This window comes from Schistocerca cancellata, chromosome 3 (genome assembly GCF_023864275.1).
Source record: "Schistocerca cancellata isolate TAMUIC-IGC-003103 chromosome 3, iqSchCanc2.1, whole genome shotgun sequence".
Classification (NCBI taxonomy): Eukaryota; Metazoa; Arthropoda; class Insecta; order Orthoptera; family Acrididae; genus Schistocerca; species Schistocerca cancellata.
In genome coordinates, this window is record NC_064628.1 from 924,218,885 (window position 1) to 924,244,563 (window position 25,679).

At 45.8% G+C, this 25,679-nt stretch overlaps 1 protein-coding gene across 1 annotated transcript in view; it reads right to left on the reverse strand.

The window, feature by feature from the left end:
- Positions 1–25,679, reverse strand: part of LOC126176003 (uncharacterized) — a 298,262-nt gene that overhangs the window by 12,823 nt on the left and 259,760 nt on the right. The window contains exon 3 of the mRNA XM_049923120.1: positions 2,934–3,122. Within this exon, the coding sequence (XP_049779077.1) occupies positions 2,934–3,122 (189 nt within the window). The remainder of the gene's footprint in view (positions 1–2,933; positions 3,123–25,679) is intronic.

The following is a 25,679-nucleotide window of genomic DNA, read 5'->3' on the forward strand; positions in this document are numbered from 1 at the left end:
TGTCCTTGCTCAACTTCCATGGACTGTTGCTTTGATTCTGGTGTGACGTAGGTCACCCATGTTTCATCGCCCGTAACAATTTCGCTTAAGAAATCGTCACCTTCGTTGTGGTACCGCTCAACGACAGTCAATACACTGTCTAAACGTTTGGTTTTGTGCACATACGTCAACATTTTCGGTACCCAACGTGCGCACAATTTTCGGTAATTCAAGTGCTCGGTCACGATTCCACACAAAACATTACGAGAAACATTAGGAAAATCATCCCGCAAAGAGGAAATCGTAAAGGGTCTGTTTTCTCTCACTTTATTGTCCACATCCTGCACGAAACTTTCATTAACGACCGAAGGACGCCCACTCCGTTGTTCATCATGCACATTTGTGCGGCCATCTTGAAATGCTCTCACCCACTGTCTTACCATTCCATCACTCATAATATTTTCTCCGTAAACTGGACAGATCTCACGATGATTATCGATCGCTTTTAGGCCTTTAGCACTAAGAAATCTTATAACAGCCCATACTTCACGGTCGGCGGGACTCACGATTACCGGAGGCATCTTAAACACTCAGTACACAACGTAAACAAGGAAGAATCAGACTGTAATGGCGTCAGTGCGTAGATTAAGGTACAGGCTTTCATGTAAAAATAAAATTATTGAGATACTTTCGGACGTTTTTTTTAGTTTCAAAATGGTACTTACTTAAAAAAACACGCCTCGTATATACGTTGCCGACCGCAGTGCCTTATTCTGCCTGTTTAATTGTACCTGTATTTGACTACGCATGCCTATACGAGTTCCTTTGGCGATTCAGTGTATATTGCTGTAGCCTGCGTTCATAACTTCTGTCTATCAAAGTGAAACTGTATTTTAATGGTTTCTCATTGTGCATAATGTCAGCCCTATTATGTATCTTCGATTCTTCGAAATATGTACTCGTACCCTGTAATACTACCTTCAGTAGTAGACTATATACTAGTGGATAGGCAGATGATGAGCAGCCTCACAGATGTTAAGGTCATTCCATCTGAGGCCTTAGACAGTGACCATCGGCTGTTGGTAGCCACCCTGAGAGAGAAAGAAGATAGGAGGGCAACAGAAATACAGGAGAAAAGGTTGAAGACATGGATGCTGAAAGAGGATGAACGGAGGACCCAGTACCAGACACTGATCAGGAAGAAGCTGCCAAAGGAGGATCAGAGAACAGTGGAAGAAGAATGGGGAGATTTTAAGAGGGCTCTAGTTGAGGCAGCTGAGACTGTGTGCGGAAGAACTAGCACAAAGAGGAGAAGTAGGGAAACCCCATGGTGGAACAACATATGTAAAGAGGCAGTACTTCGAAAGAACAAAGCCTTCAGAGAATGGTTCCAGACCCGAACAGAGGAAGCTAGGGTAAAATATAAGGAAAGCAAGAAAGCGGCACAGACCATAGTAAGGGCGGAGAAGAAGAAGTGGTTGGAAAAATGGACAAGAATGTTAGAAGAGGACAGTGAAGGGAACAAAAAAGTACTTTACACCATGGTAAGAAATAAGAGGAACGACAGAAACGAGTGCCTGAGGATCATGGATAATAATGGAAGAGTTGTGGAGGAAATGCATGAGCTCAAAAAGATTTGGAAGGAGTACTTTGAGGATCTGTTGAATGCCGCCAAGCGGGTAACTAACAGCGATGGAGAGCCTAAGGCAGCAGACGATTATAATAGTGGGGAAATTGATGATCTAACTTGGAATGAAGTGGAAGAAGGCATAAAGAGGATGAAAGGGGGCAAGGCACCAGGTTGGGACGAAGTAACAGTGGATATGATACGAGCAGCAGGAGAAGTAGGAACCCAGTGGCTATACAGAGTGCTGAGGGTGGTGTGGAAGGAGAACAGAATTCCTGAGGATTGGAAGAAAGGAATTATAGTCGCGATCTTCAAGAAAGGGGATAAAAGGAGATGTGAGAACTACAGAGGAATCACCCTGCTATGCCACTGTGGAAAAATCTATGAAAAGATTTGGAGCAAGGAGGTGCCACAGAAATCCAAGGGAATTATATACCGAACCTACTTTGTCCCCATATTGGCATACGGAAGTGAGACATGGGTAATGCACAAAAGCGACAAAAGTAGAATACAGGCTAGTGAAATGAAGTTCCAGAGGAGCAGGTTGGGTGTAACAAGACGAGACAGATTGCGAAATGTGTGTGTGAGGGAAAGACTAAAGGAGGAACCAGTACAGGACAGGATAGAAAAATCAAGACTGCAGTGGTATGGACACATGAAGAGAATGGATGAGGGAAGAATTCCAAAGAGGAGGGGAAGAGGCCCAGAGGAAGACCAAGGGATAGATGGGTGAAGGGAGTGAAGGAATGTGTGATGAGAAGAGGAGAGAACTGGACGAAGGTGGAAGAGGGGGAATGGTGGAAAGACAGAACACGATGGAGAGGCTTGTGTTCCCGACAGACCCAGCCAGTGGCTGGAAACTGTCCAAGATGATGATGACCCTGTAATACGAGGACTGGTGTATAAGACGAGAAGCACGTTTTTTTCGGTGATGACGTGTCACAGACAAGTCCGACATATTTTAACATTTCAGCATTCACTTGAGAGTGACTGAAAAGCCGATCCAGGAGCAGAGACGACCAGTGAGAACATTTTCTGACCTAGTCGGGAGATTCGTAACAGTAGAAAGGAGAAGGATAAAAATGCAATGGACATCTTTTGTATCGTCAATAATGAAACGAGATGAAGGAAATAGGGGTGTGGTGGGTGTCCCGTCCACAGCACTAGAATTTGTTACGACGGTCAGCACGCAAGTAAGGCCGCGGAAGGGCTGCAGTCCAGGATTGCCGCCTCTGCCGTCGACGCTCGTCTCCCGAGTGCGGGGCGGACTCGAGGGACGGACTCTGGGTGGTGCACTGGGGCGGCCAGAGGGAGCGCCGGTACTCACCGAAGGTGCGCGGCAGGCGCTGCCTGGGCCGGCTGAGGAAGTAGCCCGGGTGCTGCGTGGGCTCCGGCGCCAGCGCGGCCACCAGCGCCAGCGTCATGCCGCGGCCGGCCGGGGCGGGGGCCGGGGGCGGCGGCGGCGGCGGCCTCCGCTGCGGCGCTCCGCCGGCCGGCTGGCCCAGGCGTGTGCGGCCTGCAACACCGCAGGTGACGCTACACTACACGCTACCACAACTTAACACTTCATCCTACCTAACCATTCCCTGCGTGCCGAGCGGTTCTAGGCGCTTCAGTCCGATGATGATGATGATCATTATTAGTGTTTTAGGGCGCACAACAGTGAGGTTATCAGCGCCCGTTCCCAAAAGTTTAATTCAGAGCCGAATTGTGAGAGAATTGGTACTGTTTAAATTGCAAGATTGGACACAGCACATCAAAACAGGGAGATAAAACTAAAAATAAAATAGCAGTACAAACAGGTAAAAATAATTAATTTACGGTGGCTGAGTGACCACTTACAAATAATGGGTGACCAAACCACTGGACAGCACATTAAGACTTCAATCCCAATATTTTGGGAAGAAGGCCAGACATCACACAAAAACGTAAAACTCTAGCGACACTTGCCTCATTATTAGTTAAAATAGAGGGCAGGTCTGGTGGTAAATTTAAATCTTCTCTCAAACATACATATAAAACACACTCAGTTAAAATATGTCGTATCGACAGCTGTGTCCCACATGTCTGACACGTTGGTGGCTCCTCACGACGTAACAGAAAACCATGTGTCAAAGGACAATGTCCTATTCTAAGCCGTGTAAGGGCTACTTCCTCAGCGCGTCGTTGTCGGAAGGAGGTGAGCCACGGTCGGACAGAATCCTTCACCGCTCGCAACTTACTATCCCTCACGTCCAGCCACTGAGCCTCCCACCAACGCATGACCTTCCGAGTCACGAAAGACGTAATGGCCTGCAGGGGGACGGAACAGCGAGCAGGAGGTGGGATGGAGCAAGCCTCCTTGGCAGCCGCATCTGCAAGTTTATTTCCAGGAATCCCTATGTGCCCTGGAACCCAGCAGAAAATTACATCCTTACCCTGCTGTTGCAAGAGTAGGAGTGCGTCCTGCACCTCTTGCACCATCCGATCTGCTGGGTACATCTGTTCAAGAGCGTGTGGAGCACTTTGGGAATCGGAGCAAATGATGAATTTCGTGCCACGATGTCGACGCATATGCTCTAATGCTTGCAGAATGGCAAACAGTTCTGCATAGTAAACTGAGAACTGCTCTGGGAGCCCTATCCGATGGACAGTATCGGGAAACACAGCAGAGCAGCCCATAAAATCCCCCTGTTTAGACCCATCCGTGTAAACAGTAATAAAATCTGAATGGCGTTCTAAAATCTCAGTAAGTTTAATTTTAAAAAGGTGGTCCGGGGTACAATACTTCCTGTAAGCAGCCAGATCAAGAAGTAATCTTGGCCTTTGTAGTCGCCAGGGGGATCCCCTACTCCATCCCTGGTGGAGTACCTTAATGCCCTCCAGGTGTACTGACTCGAGACTCTCCTTTGCACGGATGCCAAACGGCTTTGTTGCCGCCGGTCGGTGGCGGAAGAGACGTGCCACTGCCGGCTGGGAAAAAGTGTTGGACGCCAATGAAAGAGGAGTGGACTTGGCCCTGTACGCGTGCCGTACCACGAGGAGAAGACGCCGAATGGACAGCCTCGACACACAGACTAGCAACGGGACTCGTGCGATAAGCCCCCGTTGAAAGCCTAATACCCTCATGGTGAATCACATTCAACATTTTGAGGTAGGAAGGTCTTGCAGAGCCATAAGCTTGACATCCGTATTCCAATCGAGGTCGCACAAAGGTCTTATAAAGTTGGAGCAGACGTGCCCTGTCAGCGCCCCCAGTCCGGAACCGCGCTGCTGCTACGGTCGCAGGTTCGAATCCTGCCTCGGGCATGGATGTGTGTGCTGTCCATAGGTTAGTTAGGTTTAAGTAGTTCTGAGTTCTAGGGGACTGATGACCTCAGAAATTAAGTCCCATAGTGCTCAGAGCCATTTGAACCATTCCCTACCTGCGAATGACCATTCCCTTCACAACGGTGCAGTCAAGGCGCCCAATCCTGCCCCAGTACGTGCGAGTACCTAGCTGGAAGGGAAACCAGAGCAGTGAGGAAGTACAAGTGTTTCCTTGAGGCAAGCGGGTGAGTCGAGGAGTCATGAGGAAAAGCAGAGAAGCTATGAGGAAATTACAGCATTCTCTCTACCTTTCTACTGTTTCACTTTTCTTCTCTACTCAATCCTCAAAGTCGCACTCTCTCTTTCTCTCTCTCTCTTTACCTTTTCCTGTCTTTCTCCTCCCTTGTATCCTGCAGTTTTCCCTGTCTATCTTCTCCCCCCCCCCCACTCTCTCTCTCTCTCTCTCTCTCTCACACACACACACACTCACTCACTTCTCTCCTTCTGCTTCTGTATTTTCTCTAATTTCTCCATTCCTCTAAACCTCAGTTTTCTCCTCACTCTCCTCTATCTCCCTTTCTCTCATCTACTTTCTTTTCTACTTCCCCATTTTCTACAATTCTCTCGACTCTCTATACCGCCGTTTTCCCTCTCTTTCTTCTCTCTCAATTTCCCCCATGGACCTCTCTTTCTACTTCATCGTTTTCTCAAATTTTTCTGTCCCTCCACTGTTTTCCCCTTTTTGTTCTCCCTCACTTTCTCTCATCCTCCTCTATTTCTTTTCCAATATTTTCTCTACTTCGCCCACCCCTCTAAATCTCCCTTTTCTCCCCTCTCTATTCTCTCTCACACACCTCTCTACTCCCTTCATTTTCTCTAATCTTCCCATTCCTCGACACCTCTATTTTCTCCCCTCTCTCTCTCACCTTCTCTCATGCAACTCTCCTAATTCTTCTTTTTCTCTAATTCTCCCATTCTTCTACATCCGTTTTTTCCCACTTTATTCTCTCTCACTTCCTGTCATGCTTCTGTCTTTCTATTTCCCTACTTCTCTAATTCTCCAGTCCCTCTACGTCTTCATTTTCCCCCTCTCTCTTCTCTCTGTTTTTACTTCAGTAATGTCTCACCAGCTCCACTTTGTTCAGTGAATATTACTTTCAGCTAGCTAACGGTTCCACAGCCACCAAAATTGCTATATCAAACAAATAAAAAACTGAAAACTGCGAGAGAACTAAAATCAGTTCCATGTCTGCACACAGGAACACACTTTCGATTCTTGTACTCTTTCTGTATTTCAAAAGCAGCTTTGTCGATCACGAAGAATCACTTAGTCACAACTTCAGTTAAACGCTGCGCAGATCCCACAAATTGCATGTCGAGCACACGAGTGCTTCCGATCGACTTCCTGCTTTCCCAAGCTAAAAATTATTTAACATTTAGTCCTTTCAGTCAGTCAGAATTAGGAGCATAATGTAGGCATTCTTACTGACCATTTCCTGTTTCCACTAAAAACGCTTTTGTAAGGTACTGCTTCCTTCTACGACTTTAAGAACACTTTTTTCAATGACTGCTGGAAAGCACTGGACACCGTGATGGAATTACTAGCTGTTGATGTCAGCGTGATGTCCCTAGCCCACTACCCATTAGGAAGATTAGAGAAAGACCAGATCACCATCTCCAGGGTGAACAAGGAACCCTTCCCCGGCTACCAGAAACTGATCGACGCACTGTAGCAATCCGAGTGCATGGCTCGCAGAATGTTAGACAGTGCTGAGTACGTTTGAAAGCATAGCTACCAGGGCCGCAGCACGGTGCCCATATGACAAGCAGCACGGTTTTACCAGGCGCTGAGCATAGGGAGGACACGACCGTTCACGGCGTGGAAATCAAATCCCAGGTGGCGGCGGGAACAGGGCGACTCACCGGATAGTGATCAAAACTGAGGATTCAGTGGGAAGAAATATGGAGACAAAATCGCAATATTTCTACAAAAATTGCACAATATGCCTTACAGACCTGCTACGAGAAAACTAGATGCACTTCCCAAATCACAACTATGAGACAATCCCACAGCTTTAATCATGCGTTCAAACACTGTACTTTAAATGTTACAGTCTCTAACTTATAATAATTTATGACAATGAATAACAAACGAAACAAACAATACATATGCACTTGTGATAGGAGCACGTGCTGAAAAGTAACGCCTCCGAATTTACTTGAAAACTCTTAAGGCTTTTCAAATAAAACAAGCGTTATTAACACTCCACATCTTTTGCTTAACGTCTACATATTTGCAGCCCTCTGCCACTAGAGCTCACCGAATGGCGGTGAGTAACGTAACTATGACAGTGCGTGAGAAACAGCAGAGAAAACTGAAACATACATGGTACACCCACCCCTTCATGACAATGCCAGACCATATACGAGCGCTGTGATGTCCTCACTTTCATAGTGATGATTCCGTGCAAGTAGAGTTGAGGTTGTGCTTCCGTCAACAAAGTGAAATATTCTATAGTGACGGTATCAACAAACTGGTTTCACATTGAGAAAAACTTGTCCACCGCCGGGGTGACTAAGTTGAGAAATAAATATCTCCATGTGAACACTGAAGATGTGGTGCCTCGGCTTCACCGTCATCGATAATCCTCTGTACAGTCTCGTCTTCAAACAATTTAAATCTGTTTCCGAAACTGAAAGAAGACCTCACTTTCATAAAGATGATTCCGTGCGAGCAGAGTTGAGGTTGCGCTTCTATCAAGAAAGTGAAATATTCTATAGTGACGGTATCAAAAAACTGGTTTCTCATTGAGAAAAACATATCCTCCGCCAGGGTGACTATGTTGAGATATAAATATGAAGGTATGAACACTAAAGATGTAGAATGTTAATAACGTTTGTTTTATTTAGAAAGCTTTAAGAATTTTCACATAAAAAATTGTGAGGTCTCACTTTTCAGCACGACCCCGTACAACGTCAGAAAGCTAACGATATTAGCAATAAACACAATATCTTACTTCTTCAATAAGACAGAATTCTCCACATGAAGTCATGTTATGAAACCAACGTGATTACTTCAGACCATTTTCCAAAAAATCCTTACGTTTACCCAACCGCACTTGGATGTTCTAAGGTGTACTTGTTGTTTACAGTTTAAATGTGAGCGCGTTGCGGCGTTGGATGTGGCGAGGTATTCGTGCATCGATTGATATCTGTTGATATGCACCAAGTCCCAAGCGACTGGAAAAAGCGCAGCTGATCGTTGTGTATAAGAAGGGTGAAAGAACAGACCCGTAAAAGTACGGACCAATATCATTAACATCGCTATGCCGAAGAGTTATCGAACATACTCTTAGTTCGAATACAACACATTTTCTTGAGGAGAAAGACCTTCTGTCCACAAATCAGCGCGGGTTACGAAACCATCGCTAGTCCGAAACTGAGCTTGGCCTTTTCTCAGGTGAAACCCTGCCAATCATGGACCAAGTGCAACAGGCAGATTCCATATTCCTAGATTTCTGAAAAACTTTTGAGATGGTGCCGGACTGCAGACTGTTGACGAAGAAGTCCCTAAATATGAGAGTGACTCGAACACTTTCTATATAACTGAGCCCAGTATGTTGTCCTCGACTGCGAGTGTTCATCAGAGACAAGGGTATCGTCAGGAGAACACCAGGGAAGTGTAATGGAACCGCTGTTGTTCTCTGTGTACACAAATTATCCGAGGAACAGAGTGAGGAGTAATCTGCGCTTTTTTGTTGACGACGCTGGGGTCATCGTTCAGTGATTGTAGGGCGATATAAAAGCACTTAGATACAATTCTAGTTGCTTTGATGAACGGTAGCTTACTCTAAGAGTAGAAAAAACGTAATTTAACACAGATGAGTAGGAAAACAACCCCATAACCTTCGAATACAGCATTAGGAGTAACATCGATTAAATATCTAGACGTAAGGCTGCAAAGCGATATGAGATGGAACGAGCGCGCAAGGACGGCAGTGGGGAAGGCGAATGGTCGACTTCGGTTCAGTAGGAGAATTTTAGTATAGTCTGGTTCGTCTACAAGTCAGACCACGTATAGAACATTAGTGCGGCCCATTCGTAAGTACTGCTCTAGTGTTCGGCAATCCCACCAGGTCGGATTGAAGGAAGACATCGAAGTACTTCAGAGGCGGGCTGCTACACTCCTGGAAATTGAAATAAGAACACCGTGAATTCATTGTCCCAGGAAGGGGAAACTTTATTGACACATTCCTGGGGTCAGATACATCACATGATCACACTGACAGAACCACACGCACATAGACACAGGCAACAGAGCATGCACAATGTCGGCACTAGTACAGTGTATATCCACCTTTCGCAGCAATGCAGGCTGCTATTCTCCCATGGAGACGATCGTAGAGATGCTGGATGTAGTCCTGTGGAACGGCTTGCCATGTCATTTCCACCTGGCGCCTCAGTTGGACCAGCGTTCGTGCTGGACGTGCAGGCCGCGTGAGACGACGCTTCATCCAGTCCCAAACATGCTCAATGGGGGACAGATCCGGAGATCTTGCTGGCCAGGGTAGTTGACTTACACCATCTAGAGCACGTTGGGTGGCACGGGATACATGCGGACGTGCATTGTCCTGTTGGAACAGCAAGTTCCCTTGCCGGTCTAGGAATGGTAGAACGATGGGTTCGATGACGGTTTGGATGTACCGTGCACTATTCAGTGTCCCCTCGACGATCACCAGTGGTGTACGGCCAGTGTAGGAGATCGCTCCCCACACCATGATGCCGGGTGTTGGCCCTGTGTGCCTCGGTCGTATGCAGTCCTGATTGTGGCGCTCACCTGCACGGCGCCAAACACGCATACGACCATCATTGGCACCAAGGCAGAAGCGACTCTCATCGCTGAAGACGACACGTCTCCATTCGTCCCTCCATTCACGCCTGTCGCGACACCACTGGAGGCGGGCTGCACGATGTTGGGGCGTGAGCGGAAGACGGCCTAACGGTTTGCAGGACCGTAGCCCAGCTTCATGGAGACGGTTGCGAATGGTCCTCGCCGATACTCCAGGAGCAACAGTGTCCCTAATTTGCTGGGAAGTGGCGGTGCGGTCCCCTACGGCACTGCGTAGGATCCTACGGTCTTGGCGTGCATCCGTGCGTCGCTGCGGTCCGGTCCCAGGTCGACGGGCACGTGCACCTTCCGCCGACCACTGGCGACAACATCGATGTACTGTGGAGACCTCACGCCCCACGTGTTGAGCAATTCGGCGGTACGTCCACCCGGCCTCCCGCATGCCCACTATACGCCCTCGCTCAAAGTCCGTCAACTGCACATACGGTTCACGTCCACGTTGTCGCGGCATGCTACCAGTGTTAAAGACTGCGATGGAGCTCCGTATGCCACGGCAAACTGGCTGACACTGACGGCGGCGGTGCACAAATGCTGCACAGCTAGCGCCATTCGACGGCCAACACCGCGGTTCCTGGTGTGTCCGCAGTGCCGTGCGTGTGATCATTGCTTGAACAGCCCTCTCGCAGTGTCCGGAGCAAGTATGGTGGGTCTGACACACCGGTGTCAATGTGTTCTTTTTTCCATTTCCAGGAGTGTAGATATGTCACTGGTAGGTTGGAACAACGCGCGAGTATTACGGACGTGCTTCGGGAGCTCAAATCGGAATGCCTGGAGAAAGGCGCAACATTATCGAGGCACTTTAGACAGTCGATACCTGAAGCCGACTGCAGAACGATTCTGCTGCCGCCAACGTACAGGGTGACAATAGTTGAACAATATGAAATAAATTGTTCATGACTTACGAGCGGTTTACGGTAGGAGGTTCAAACTGCATAGCTGGTCCGGGACGTGATAGGAATTATTACGCGTTGTTTAGCGACGAAGCTCATTGTATGGGTTCGTCAATAAACAAAATTAGAGCTTTCTGGGCGACTGCGAATCATAATTTCGCGATCGACATGTTTCTTCATCCTCAATGGGTGACCGTGTGGTGTGCAGTGCCCAGCCACGAAATAATCGGTTCGATTTTCCTTGATGGCACGGAGACTACCGAACGGTACGTAAAGGTTTTGGAAGATGATTTGATGCCCACTATCCAAAGTGACCCAGATTTCGACAATATGCGGTTCACGCAAGACGGAGCTCGACCCCATCGAAGCAGGAGATTGCTTGGTGTCCTGGAGGAGCACTTTGGGGACTGCATTCTGGCTCTGGGGTACCCAGAGGCCACTGGCATGAGCTTCGATTGGCAGCCATATCCTCTGGATCTGAACACATGCGACTCCTTTCTGTGGGGCTATATTAAAGACAAGGTGTACAGTAATAATCCCAAAACCATTTCTGAGTTGGAAATAGCCACTGAGGAGGTCATCGACAGCACCGATGTTCCGACACTTCAGCGGGTCTCTATGCGTCTGCGCCACATCAACGCCAATGATGGCAGGCATATCGAACATGTCATAACCTAAATCCAAATGTCTGTAGTCACGTTTAGATGTTGAATAAAGTGTGTGCACGCCACAGTTTGTAACTAATTTACGTTTTTTCCATATAGTTCAATAATTGTCACCCTGTACATTTCGCATAAGGACCACAAAGATGAGATCAGAGAAATTTGGACTGGGATGGAGGCGCATAGGTAGTCGCTTTCCCCTCCTCCTATTTACGAGTGGAACAGAACAGGAAATGACCAGCAGTGGTCAGCGGGCGACTTGCGGAGCATGTACTCGTATGCAGATGTAGAAATAATGTATACTGTTTTAATGTGGGATCTCAAAGTGACCGTGGGAATTTTTAATCTGAGTCATAGCGCGTTGTATATGCGTGAAATTGTTTACAATTGAATGGTGGACATTTTGTAAATAGATGTATTGAATTCAGTAGTGGTCACGTGACTAAAGGAGTAAAGGAGCAGGCAGCGCGGCGCTCGTAGCCTTGTGTCGTTGGCGAGCGTTCACGGTGACAGGTTGATTGGTGTGCCTACCTGGGCGGACACAGCGCGGAGTGGTGCAAGGTGCCGTTCGTTGGGCATTTGTCAATTTCTGGTGGTGGCCAGTTCGACACTTTGAAACTTCTCGGTACTCCGAATAGTTTCGTGGGAGTGGGTCTTGGACTTGGCACCTGGGAGACATTTGTGTGGCTTTCAGTTATTGTTTTCTGTGGCCAAACGGACTTTGTTGCTGTTAAGGCACGTAAGAACTTTAATTTTTCGCTGCAATTATGGTTCGGCTAACGTGTTGGATATCTGTCATAGTGGCTGTTAGCGAGATTATATTTTGACGAACTTCAAAATATTGATACTGTTTATTTTCGTCAACTACTATGCGGCTATATGAAATTAAATGCTGTGATTGCACTGCGTAACTAGATTCTGCACTGCTAGTTCAACTATTGCTCACCTGATTTATCAGTTTTATGGAATAATCATTTGGATTGACTTTAAATAATTTGTTTTATTGTTGTTTGTGAACATTTGTCATCGAGTTGACGTTCGTGGACTCACAACACATCCTCCGTTCACCACCAGCGCCTACCATCATGATTAAAGGGTCTGAAGTTCGTCAGTTTCTGACCAACACCGGTAACCATTGTAAATGAATATTTTGTTGTGGTCAATAACGTTTTTAATCCGTTTCTGAAGTAATCTGGATTAGCCCACGTTAATACAATATGGATTTTATTTTCAGTTATTTATTAACTTTTTTTCATTTCGTTAACTTATTGTTAACATGGTTCGATGAACACTTGTTTTTAAGATTTTCTTTTAAAACCGACGATAAACTAGTGTTCCCTTCAGACTTCAGGCGAGCCACACCAAAGTTTTAGTCCGTGCGTTGCCCACATCACTCTGTCAGCTATCAACGAGCTTAATTCGTCCTGGCATGTAACAGAATCGTCGCACCCGGGAAATGATTTGCGCCAAACCCACCCGAAGTAGAGGAGTCCATGTCTTTCACAGTGGTACCATTTTAAATCATTTAAGAGTCATGGATGTTCTTTGAGGAAGCTGTGGCAATCATCTAGGCAATCTGACATTTATTTCGAATTTTTATCTTTAATATTTTCTTGTCATCTTCGAGTATAGCTCATGTTTGTCTACTTGCCAGGTAATACCGTCGCTTCAGCAAGTTTTGTTTGTTCCTGTTGGATGTGGTCTACAGACAACATGTCCGCTATATATCTGTTTTGAGTGGCCAATAGGAACCGTAGGAGAGGAATCACGTGTTAACTCCTGGTCGCCGCAGAAGAGTGTTCGATTCAAGCCAAGAGCTCCCCCCTCCACCCCTCTCTCTCTATACCTCTTTTCGGATTGTGTTTCGACATAGAAATGAACTTCATCTCTTTGCCCGCCACACACACCAGCCAGGGCGCCCACATCTGCATTCTGTACATTGAATAGACCTTATTTGCGATTTCTCATACAACTTATTCATTTATAAATTCTTTCTGATACCGACATCCTCACCAACCTGATCAGGTCCCTCTGCACATGTACAAAGTATTAAGAGAAGGCGGTAACGGAAGCATTGGCGATGTACTGTATGATAATGAACGTGCGCAGGTAGCATGGGTACTACGAGCAACTACTTGCTTTGCGGGCTCAGAAGAAATAAGAAATACATGGGTGGAGGAGGGAGGTGGGGGGAGGGGGTGGCGGTATGTGGCATGTGGTGCTGTTAGGAGTCGGGGGCGGTTGCTGAAGGTGGTGCTTTTGAAGTGTTCATCGTTGTTGTTGTTGTGGTCTTCAGTCCTGAGACTGGTTTGATGCAGCTCTCCATGCTACTCTATCCTGTGCAAGCTTCTTCATCTCCCAGTACCTACTGCAACCTACATCCTTCTGAATCTGTCTAGCGTATTCATCTCTTGGTCTCCCTCTACGATTTTTACCCTCCACGCTGCCCTCCAATACTAAATTGGTGATCCCTCGATGCCTCAGAACATGTCCTACCACCCGATTAGTTATATGATCTACCCATCTAATCTTCTATTCGAAGTAGAGAGGATATAAAATGTAGACTGGCAATGGCAAGGAAAGCGTTTCTGAAGAAGAGAAATTTGTTAACATCGAGTATTGATTCAAGTGTCAGGAAGTCTTTTATGAAAGTATTTGTATGGAGCGTAGCCATGTACGGAAGTGAAACATGGACGATAACTAGTTTGGACAAGAAGAGAATAGAAGCTTTCGAAATGTGGTGCTACAGAAGAATGCTGAAGAAATAGCAAAACTCCTTTACAACTTTAAGTGTCTCATTTCCTAATCTAATTCCCTCAGCATCATCCGACTTAATTCGACTACATTCCATTATCCTCGTTTTGCTTTTGTTGATTTTCATCTTATACCCTCCTTTCAGGACACTGTCCATTCCGTTCAACTGCTCTTCCAAGTCCTTTGCTGTCTCTGACAGAATTACAATGTCATCGGCGAACCTCAAAGTTTTTATTTCTTCTCCATGGATTTTAATACCTACTCCGAATTTTTCTTTTGTTTCCTTCACTGCTTGCTCAATATACAGATTAAATAACATCGGGGATAGGCTACAACCCTGTCTCACTCCCTTCCCAACCACTGCTTCGCTTTTGTGCCCCTCGACTCTTATACCTGCCATCTGGTTTCTGTACAAATTGTAAATAGCTTTTCGCTCCCTGTATTTTACCCCTGCCACCTTCAGAATTTGAAAGAGAGTATTCCAGTCAACATTGTCAAAAGCTTTGTATAAGTCTACAAATCCTAGAAACGTAGGTTTGCCATTCCTTAATCTAGCTTCTAAGATAAGTCGTATGGGCAGTATTGCCTCACGTGTTTCAATATTTCTATGGAATCTAAACTGATCTTCCCCGAGGTCGGCTTCTACTAGTTTTTCCATTCGTCTGTAAAGAATTCGTGGTAGTATATTGCAGCCGTGACTTATTAAACTGATAGTTCTGTAATTTTCACATCTGTCAACACCTGCTTTCTTTGGGATTGGAATTATTACATTCTTCTTGAAGTCTGAGGGTATTTCGCCTGTCTCATACATCTTGCTCACTGAGATGGTAGAGTTTTGTCAGGACTGGCTCCCCCAAGGCCGTCAGTAGTTCTAATGGAATGTTGTCTACTCCCGGGGCCTTGTTTCCACTCAGGTCTTTCAGTGCTCTGTCAAACTCTTCACGCAGTATCGTATCTCCCATTTCATCTTCATCTACATCCTCTTACATTTCCATAATACTGTCCTCAAGTACATTGCCCTTGTATAGGCCCTCTGTATACTCCCTCCACCTTTCTGCTTACCCTTCTTTGCTTAAAACTGGGTTTCCATCTGAGCTCTTGATATTCATACAAGTGGTTCTCTTTTCTCCAAAGGTCTCTTTAATTTTCCTGTAGGCAGTATCTATCTTATCCGTAGTGAGATAACCCTGTACATCCTTACATTTGTCCTCTAGCCATCCCTGCTTAGCCATTTTGCACTTCCTGTCGATCTCGTTTTTGAGACGTTTGTAATCCTTTTTGCTTGCTTCATTTACTGCATTTTTATATTTTCTCCTTTCATCAATTAAATTCAGTATTTCTTCTGTTACCCAAGGATTTCTACTAGCCCTATTTTTTTACTCATTATTAAACCGACTCCTGCATTACCCCTATTTGATTTTGTATTTATAACCCTGTATTCACCTGACCAGAAGTCTTGTTCGTCCTGCCACCGAACTTCACTAATTCCCACTATATGTAACTTTAAACTATCCATTTCCCTTTTTAAATTTTCTAACCTGCCTGCCCGATTAAGGGATCTGACATTTCACGCTCCGATCCGTAGAACGCCAGTTTTCTTTCTCCTGATAACGACGTCCTCTTGAGTAGTCCCCGCCCGGAGATCCGGCTGGGGGACTATTTTACCTCCGGAATATTTTACCCAAGAGGACGCCATCATCATTTAATCATACAGTAAAGTTGCATGCCCTCGGGAAAAATTACGGCCGTAGTTTCCCCTTGCTTTCAGCCGTTCGCAGTACCAGCACAGCAAGGCTGCTTTGGTTATTGTTACAAGGCCAGATCAGTCAATCATCCAGACTGTTCATCGTATGGACACTTTATACCAAGAATAAACAGTTTCCAGTTTAGAGGATATCTAACCACATAATGTCTTATACATGAGTGAAAGACAACAGCGATTAACTTGTGTATGTGAGTGGTCCCACTAAAATGACTGTTATCTTCATGTGTGGAACTAAAACAAAAAAAAACCAACTTATTTTTAGAGTAACATTCAGTATCAAGATTATTGCAGCAAAAAAATGGTTAAAATGGCTCTGAGCACTATGGGACTTAATATCTGTGGTCATTAGTCCCCTAGAACTTAGAACTACTTAAACCTAACTAACCTAAGGACATCACACACATCCATGCCCGAGGCAGGATTCGAACCTGCGACCGATTATTGCAGCAACTTAGGCTTGTTAGTAGAAGATAAGCAACAATACAGACCCATGTGGCTCGCGTAGTTAATTAGTGTTGAAAACGAACTACAGTAAGTCCTCCCACTCCTAAGTTAGTTTGATGTGTCTCAGGCATAAAATCACGGCCAAAAACGTACCTAAAGCATATAAAGTAATCGATATAAGAACTGCAAGGGAGTTTACAACTCATACAGACAGATGCTATAATCTGCACTGAATAACAGGGGTAGCAAAAAAAAAAAAAAAAAAAAAAAAAAAAAAAAAAAAAAAAAAAAAATTCACAGAATAAACGAACAGAAAATGTAGCTCGTAAGTTGACTGTGCAATAAATATGAAAAAATGTGCAGCAAATCTATTTAAAACAAGAAAAGACGGCCAAAAGCCGAATGAACTATGGTAAATTTGAATAGGATAACATCTGTTTTAACTCCTTCGTTAAATAGAACTGGCAGAAAGTTTAGTTCGAAGCCAAAATCGCCCTCATAACGAAATTAGCTGCATTTAAACTGTTCGATATTCAGATGCGTAAATTACTATGGCAGAAAATGCAGAATAAGCAGGACAACGAGTATCAAACATGAAAATCTCAGTTAACAGTTCAAACAGGTAGCTGATGAGTGTGCAAAAATTAGAAACAGAAAGTAAATTGTAGAAAAATAGAAGACTTTTATTTCAATAACATTATAGACTGAATCTCACAAATGCTTTTAATTTCATGATAAGTTTAATTATTTTCAAACGGTGAAAGACAGTGTTATGGGGACCAACAAAAGCTATATGGATGTCAAGTTAAAAAATGTGAATTTCTAAAATGAATGTGCGTAGTGGATCAGCATGAATGGAAGTTAAGCAGTATAGTGATACAGTACGTTATTTTGTGTATGTCTGACTACAGCCTACGGACAGTCGAACGAACAGTACACTCTAAGGTTGAATGTAAAATGAAGGAATTGTGAACTTGAAGGAACTATGTGGCGGGGTGATAACAATAACTGCTGTCCAATTGGTGCATTGCATGATTTTTGAAGAAATGCTATTATTTCGCAGGAAAAATTGTTCTACGTTTAATGTATGAGAAAGCATGCTTACGATGCTGAGCGTAGGATGTTGGCCACGATTGCTCCCGACAATTTTAGTGATTTATCTTTTAATGTAGTTCTAGTATGACAAATCTCCAGTCACTCTCCAGACGGCATAAGTGTAAACGTAGTATGGATTGTGAATTTATGTGACTTGTGTTGCACTATTTTGGTCTAAGATATGCTGATGATCCATTCGTTATGACCACTGTCAACAGTGGTACTGAAAGCGGGTACGTGACGCTCTAAAGAAAATGTGTGTGGGCGGAGAAGAAGCGAATGGGGTGTCCCTGTAGGCACGATAGGGTTCGCGAAATGGGGAACTTCACTGACATAAGGGACAATGACAACGGGCACATCGTTATGGCCGGCACTTGCAAATGAGGATTACTAAAATCGGGCGTTGGCGTGCACCTGCCGTGAGCTTCTGTGGAAAGTAGTCGAAGGACGGAGGACCACGAGGAGGCGACAGTGTGTTGGTCGTTCACAACTCGTCACATAGCAAGGAGGTTAGCGGCTCACGTTCTCTGCAAAGCCCCTCTCACACGAAGCAAGGTACGCCGCAAGTTTGCGAGATGGCGTGCATGCCTGTCGGCTTGCAGGGAAGGGAGCCGGCTATCTTCCATGCCGAAGCTCTCCCACGGTGCAAGATCGGCAGCATGTTGCATCGAACGAAGATGGCTGCTTCAGGTACAGATGTTCAGAGCAAACTGGCGTTATTAGCTGTTTTGGTGCTAAACACTGCAGAAATGCATGCTAATGAGAGAAGAAGAAAGAAAGAATAGACGAAAAACTGGATTAAGAGGAGAAACGCTGGAAAAGGTGTGCTCTCCATGCTTCATAAAGAGTTGAGGTTAGTTCGCATAACACCTACTTTTGTTTGAAAAGTATCGCTATTTCATTACTGTTTGATTTTATAAATATACCAATAACGACTGTTATATACGACTTTATTTTATAGGATAGAAGATCGTACATCCTTTGCAAATTTTATACGAATGGATGTATTGGTATTTGCCTCTGCACGCAAGTGTTTATTATAATAGTTTGCGCTTTTCACTACGTACAGACACTGTTCTTCCCTATAAGTACATATCAATGCTTCAATCGCTTCCTTGGATCACTGCGGTGCCATTATTTAATAATTATAAGAACTTCCTACCGCACCTCACGACAGCATAAAAGCGACTATCAACAAAGGCTCCCCGCCCAAGCTTTCCGCCTCTGACGTCACAAGCGAAACGCCTCCTGATTGGCCAACGCAGGTAGCACGCAGGGAACCTTGCAAGAAAAACAGCACCGGACCTATCCTGGAAATCTTACAAGGTTCCCAGCAAGGTAGCCCGCCAGCAGACGACGGAGCCCGCAAGGCAGCCGCCGCGCGAGCCAGCAGGGAAACTTGCAGCGAATCCTGCTCCGTGTGAGACGGGCTTAAAGCTGGGTAGGCGGCGACCTGTGGCAGATCTACCGAGGGAGTACAGTGCTGGTGGAGGTACAAGGGTTTCGTAACAGGCCGCTCAGTGCCCACTGTTGAACAATGCAGCAGACGTGTTCCCGTGCTGACTCAATGATACAGTCAGATACGATTGGAGTGGGCACGGGATCGTCGAATTTGGCCTATTGATTAATGGAAACGCGTCATGCGGTCGGATGGGTCACGTATCTTGTTACACCAGGTCGGTGGTCATATTCGGATACTCCACTGTCAAGGCGAACCTCTGCTCGAAGCATGCACCGCGTTACGGAGGCAGGCGGTTGGGGCCAGTATTACGTCACTGGTAGCATTCACCTTGGCTTAAATGGGTCATGTCGTAGTAATCGAAGGAATCCAGGAAACGTTATTGTGGACCACCAACATTTCTTCACGTTTCATCACGTCTTCTACGGCGACGGCGTCTTCCAGAAGGATAACCGTGAGTTCACGAGGCCAGAATCGTGCTGCAGTGGTTTGAGGAGGGGGATGACGATGGCACACCGACGTCGACAAAGTAGCCACCAAATTCGCCTGATCTGAACCAGATGGGACACACTTGGTGGCTGTTGGGCTACAGCAGCACGGCGACACACCACCGACGCGTGATTTACGGGAACTGTGTGATCCGTGCCCAGACATCGGATGCCACGTATTGTCGACAGCGACCACGGTATGGCCGAGCCCATGCCATGCAAAATCGCTGCAGTACTGCCTTCACAAATCTGGACCAACACACCGTTAAGCAGGTGGTGACTGTGGTGTCACCGCCAGACACCACACTTGCTAGGTGGTAGCTTTAAATCGGCCGCGGTCCATTAGTACATATCGGACCCGCGTGTCGCCACTGTCAGTAATTGCAGACCGAGCGCCACCACACGGCAGGTCTAGGGAGACGTACGAGCACTCGCCCCAGTTGTACGACGACTTTGCTAGCGACTACACTAACGAAGCCTTTCTCTCATTTGCCGAGAGACAGATAGAATAGCCTTCAGCTAAGTCCATGGCTACGACCTAGCAAGGCGCCATTAACCATTTCTGGAGAGAGTCTCACTTGTATCATCAAGAATGCTGTATACAAATGATGGATTAAAGTTAAGTATTCCTGGAGCTACGTACTTTTCTTTATAGCATTCATTACGTATCCTGTTCCAGACCTCGCGTCCATCTGCGTGAGCTTAACGCGTGCCTTTCGGCTACTTCCGAGTGGCGTGGCTGTCTTGCTACGCCACAACAGTGACACTCAAGAGCGAATGGAAAGGAAACAATGATTCATCAGCGCAAGTCCCACATTAACGTAATATTTTTCAGTGTGTTTGAGACTATGAGGGGCAGTCACATCAAAACCGAGCATCCGCCACAACGGGACCATGGAATGTTTCCACTCAAAAGTAAACACCACGCGCGTTAAGATATTTATCCCACTGGGAGACGAGACATCAGTTGCTGTTTCGTAGAATGCAGTCGGTCGCTGACGGATCCGAAACCGGACCACACTCTTGCACTTAGTCGTCCGACTGAAACCGACGTCCAGGCATATCTTTCTTCAGGTCACCACAGGTCTGAAAATCTCACGTTGAAAGATCCGGGCTGTGCAGAGGATCTCGCTGTCTTTTCCAGTCAAATCGCTGAATCGTAAACCTCGTCCGATTGGCAGTGTGAGGCCGGGCGTTACTGTGCAACAGGGTGCTTCCGTCCGACAGCATTCCTGGGCTCTTCGATTTTATGACGCATCACAGTTTCTACAAAGTTCCTTCATAGGCTACACATTAACTGTGTTTCCAGGTATGAGGACCTCCGCGAGCAGAGGGTCCTGCAGCCGACGAAGGAGGTCATCGCGACCTTACCGGAACTTGTGTGAACAGCTTTGGATTTATTTGGTAGGGGAGATGTGGGATGTTTCCATCTCATCGGGGATAGTTCCTCGAGGAGTCTGCCCTGGACGTGGCGCAGTGATGTGCGTCCTTCCCGCAGTCTCCTGTGACACTCGCGCACTCGCGTCGGGGACATGCACTGTGTGGTGTCACCGCCAGACACCACACTTGCTAGGTGGTAGCTTTAAATCGGCCGCGGTCCATTAGTACATGTCGGACCCGCGTGTCGCCACTGTCAGTAATTGCAGACCGAGCGCCACCACACGGCAGGTCTTGAGAGACGTACTAGGACTCGGCCCAGTTGTACGACGACTTTGCTAGCGACTACACTGACGAAGCCTTTCTCTCATTTGCCGAGAGACAGTTAGAATAGCCTTCAGCTAAGTCCATGGCTACGACCTAGCAAGGCGCCATTAACCATATCTGAGAGAGTCTCACTTGTATTATCAAGAGCGATGTACCACGAGGATGAATTAAAGTTAAGTATTAAAGAAGCTACGTACTTTTCTTTATAGCATTCATAAAGTATCCTGTTTCAGACCTCACGCCAGCCGGCGTGTGTGTACGCGTGCCTTTCGGTTACCCGTCACTGTGGACTGGCTGTCTTGTCAGTCCACAACACACTGTTCACTGTACACAGCAGAAAAGTGACCACGAATTCCGCCTACTCCAGCATCGGCAGCCACCAGAAGACGAATTACACCTCTCTGTTCTTCTCTCCTTCCCCCAAGTCAACATAAGGACGTCGTGAGACCAACATGAAACCACGTACAGACTTCATGGGGTTGGGTGGTCATCCCACGTTACAGATGTCGGACGTAGTAGGCTGAGCAGACTGGTAAAACAGGACAGGTGGCGAAGTGTCCTCACATCAGACTTTAAAGCTGGGCGGAGTACAAGTGCGGCTGAATACACAGTGCGCCGAACACTCCTAGAGATGGGCTTCTGCAGCTGATGACCCATGCATGTACCAATTTCAACGCCACGACTTCGGCAACTGTGACTGAAATGGGCACGTCACCATTAGCACTGGACGTTGGCGCAGTGGCAGAGCGTTGCATGGTCTGATGAATCACGATACCCTCTCCATCATGGCAATGTGAGTGCGCGAATCCGTAGTCTTCCAGGGGAACAGCTCCTTGACACCTGTACTGCGGGGCGGAGACAAGCTGGCGGCGCCTCCATTATGCTATGGCGAACATTCACGTGGGCATCCACGAGTCCAGTGGAGTTCGTGCGAGGCACCGTGACAGCCAAGGAGTACCGCACACTGGTTGCAGACCACGTACACCCCTCATAGATGATCAAGTTTCCCGCGGCAGTGGCATATTTCAAGAAGATAATGCACCGTGTCACAAGGCCAGGATGTGATGGAGTGCTTCGAGGAACACAGTGGCGAGTTCCAGTTGATGTGCTGCCCCCCCCCCTCCCCCAACTCATCAGATCTGAACCCGATCGAACACATCTGGGACGTGATTGAAGGTGGCGTCAGAGCTCATCGTCCGCCTCCCCTGAATTCAAGGGAATTAGTTGACTTGCGTCTGCAGATGTGCCAACTCCCTCTAGCGACCTACCAAGGCCTCAGTGCTTCCATGCCACCACGCGTCGCCCCTGTTGTCGGTGACAAAGTTGGACATACGGGCTAGTAGGCAGGTGGTCATCGTGTTGTGGCTCATCGGTGTGTATGTGATGCCGTGCCGTTTCCCTACCACAGCGGTGACAGTACCGAAACGTAACAACAGTGGCGCCACCAGTCCGCGTTATGGCGGATCTTCAGTTTTCATTTGACTGCCCCTTACAGTAAGTGATTTTGGAATCACACAGAGGAACGCACATTAGAAACCGCCGTAAGCAGTTTCTGGAATTTTCTACTGTTTTTGTTGTTGTGAGACATGTGTTTTACGTGCAGCGTTTGTAAATATTACGAGACCTACATTTTAAGTACTGCATAATATGTTAAAGCTATTGGGAGGATGTTGTTAATTTAGTTAGAGAGTTTTATGCAGAGTAAAATTCTGTGTATTTTCCAAACTGGTTACATAGTGTGAGAACAGTTAAGCCATAGGCTACTTCGTGAGTCGTGGAGTATCTTGTACCTTGAAACATAAGAAGGTCTTCTACCATGTAAGACTTGACATTTGCAAATAAACTGAGTTTCTTTATTATCTTAACAATTTCTCCTGTCTCCAAGATATAAATTTGCGTTAATTTCCAAAAGCTTCGTTTTGAAAATGTTTCTAACTTGTAACTGTGTTTTCATAGTACTTCTTTGTAATTTGATATCACTTGCTGATCATTGGTGTCTAGTGGAGTAATAAAGTGATCATAAATTAACAAAAACAGCATTGGCAAGATTTTCTCTATTGCAGCACTTTTAAATTTATAGAGAATATTTGTTTCTACGTAATGTACCTTGGAATAGTCTTTCGCGCCGGCCGGAGTGGCCGAGTGGTTCTAGGCGCTACAGTCTGGAACTGCGCGCCCGCTACGGTCGCAGGTTCGAATCCTACCTCGGGCATGGATGTGTGTGATGTCCTTAGGTTAGTTAGCTTTAAGTAGTTCTAAGTTCTAGGGGACTTATGACCTCAGCAGTTGAGTCCCATAGTACTCAGAGCCATTTATAGTCTTTCGCATTTGGAAAAACTTTACGTTAATTTCAGAAATAGGGTGCACCACACAGAGCTGCAATGCTGTCATTTGAAATTCGAATAAGAAAATGTATTAAGTTTCTAGAACGCAGGTTTATACAACTGTTATTTATGTTATTGCTGATATTTGTTTTCTGGACATTAGGCCATGGTGCAAGGTATAATTCTCTGTCAGAGTTTCGTCTTCCTTTGCTGCAGACGTCACCATAGGCTTTAACGACTTACAAAGCAGTTAGAGACTCGAACAAGCTCAGCAAGCCGAACTGTTTATGTTTATCCACGCAACGGTCGGCCGACCGTTGCTTGGATACATATAAAAAAGTTTTATGAGGTTGTTCGAATCTGTAACTGCTTTCTGAGTCGTTAAAGCCTATGATGACGTCTGCGGCAAAGGAAGAGATAATTTCCGATCCAATGTGCCCACAGCGTTAAGATCCATATTGCTGCGAAGCAGTTCAATGTTTTATTGCGATGGATCTATTTCGGCTCGATTGCCGTCTTCAGATCACGTCGATATATCATCACTGGCCGCTGTCACTCTGTGTTTTATTACAACGTGGTGTAGATTAAGGACTCTTAAGCTATCAGCTGCTTTGTGTTTCTTTCACAACAGCAGCAAACCACACAACAGGTTATAATAGAAGAGTCTTAAATCTACGCCACGTTGTAATAGAATACAGAGTGACAGAGTGACAGCGGCCAGTGATGACATGTGGACATGTTCTGAAGACGGCAATCCAGACGCAATGGGTCCATCACAATAAAAACACTAAACTGCTACAGCAGCAATCCACATTTTATTATACAAAAGGCGTTCAAAAAGTTTTTCACAGTCGTCTCTAATTTTTATATTTTTGGCAGGACAAGAACGAATTATTTTTTTTGAACATACTTGGAACATTTAGCTATAAGTTGGTGTGTAAAAGTATTTTCTTTTATTTAGAGGTGAGCCATAATGGATCGTGAAGTAGATGTCAGGTGGCGACAACCGTCGGTGATGGAGTCCCTCCAAGACCGGCGATGACTCTGCCACATCGATTCACAGGAAGTTGCTCCCTGTTTATGGGGAGGACACAGTGGATCGCAGCAGTATCCAGCGGTGGTTGCAGTGGTTTAAAGAAGGTGATTTATCTCTGCTAGACAACCCATTATGCGATAGACCATCGACGGCAGTGAGTGATGTGAATAAGGAGACCATTGATCAAATCATCCAAAATGACAGATGTGTGATGACACTACAGCTTGCTGAAATGACTCGTTTGTCATTGGGTAGTGTTGTATCACTGGTATAGTCGCTAGAGTACAGAAAAATCTGTGCACGTTGGGTGCCTAGATTATTGATAAGAGAAATGAAAACGATAAGAATGTGTGCGAGGGTCTCATGAAGACCTTTACTGAAGAGTGGAAACAGTGTTTTGACGGCATCATTACCCAGGATGAAACATGGTTGTTTTTGTCCGAACCTGAGAGCAAAACCCAATCCGTGGAGTGACGTTATCCGGGTTCCCCTCGGAAGAAAAAACCAAGACTTTCACGAACAGTAGGCTGAAAGGTGATGACCTCCTTCTTCTGGGATTAGTGTGGTATCATTTTCATTGACGTTTTGGAACCTGGCTACACAATTAACCGGGACCGTTACTGTTTGTCATTAGACAAGCTGCGACGTGCCATCAAGACCTACAGACCACAGCTTCAGAGTCAGCCCATCATACTACACCATGGCAATGCCAAACCCCATACAGCCTTTATGACGCAGGAGAAAATCAGGAAAATAGGTTCGAAAATTGTTCCTCATACTCCCTACAATCAGGACTTGGCTCCGTCTGATTTTTACCTCTTTGGTCGTCTGAAGGCCCACCTGTGCGGTAAAACATTTGATAGAAAGACCTTATTTCCTGTGTCAAGCGATGGTGTAAAAGTCAATCCCCAGAATTTTACGAAAGTGCATTTACTCCATGTAAAGAACGTTGGGCCAGATGTGTCACAGCTGATGGAGGCTACATTGAATAGGCTCAATGCATAGCTAAATGTTCCAAGTAGGTTCACAAAAAATTTGATTCTCCTTATGCAAAAAATAAAAAAAAATTAGAGGTGACTGTGAAACACTTTTTGAACGCCCTTTAGGCAGAGAATTATGGATCGGACCACTGTCTTATAACCATAAAATAAATATCAACAGTTATTAAATTTCTGTTATAAGGCCCTCAAGAGGCGGAAATAAAATGTTCCAAAACATAACACTGTCCGCTACACAGTTTACTATGTGGAACGCT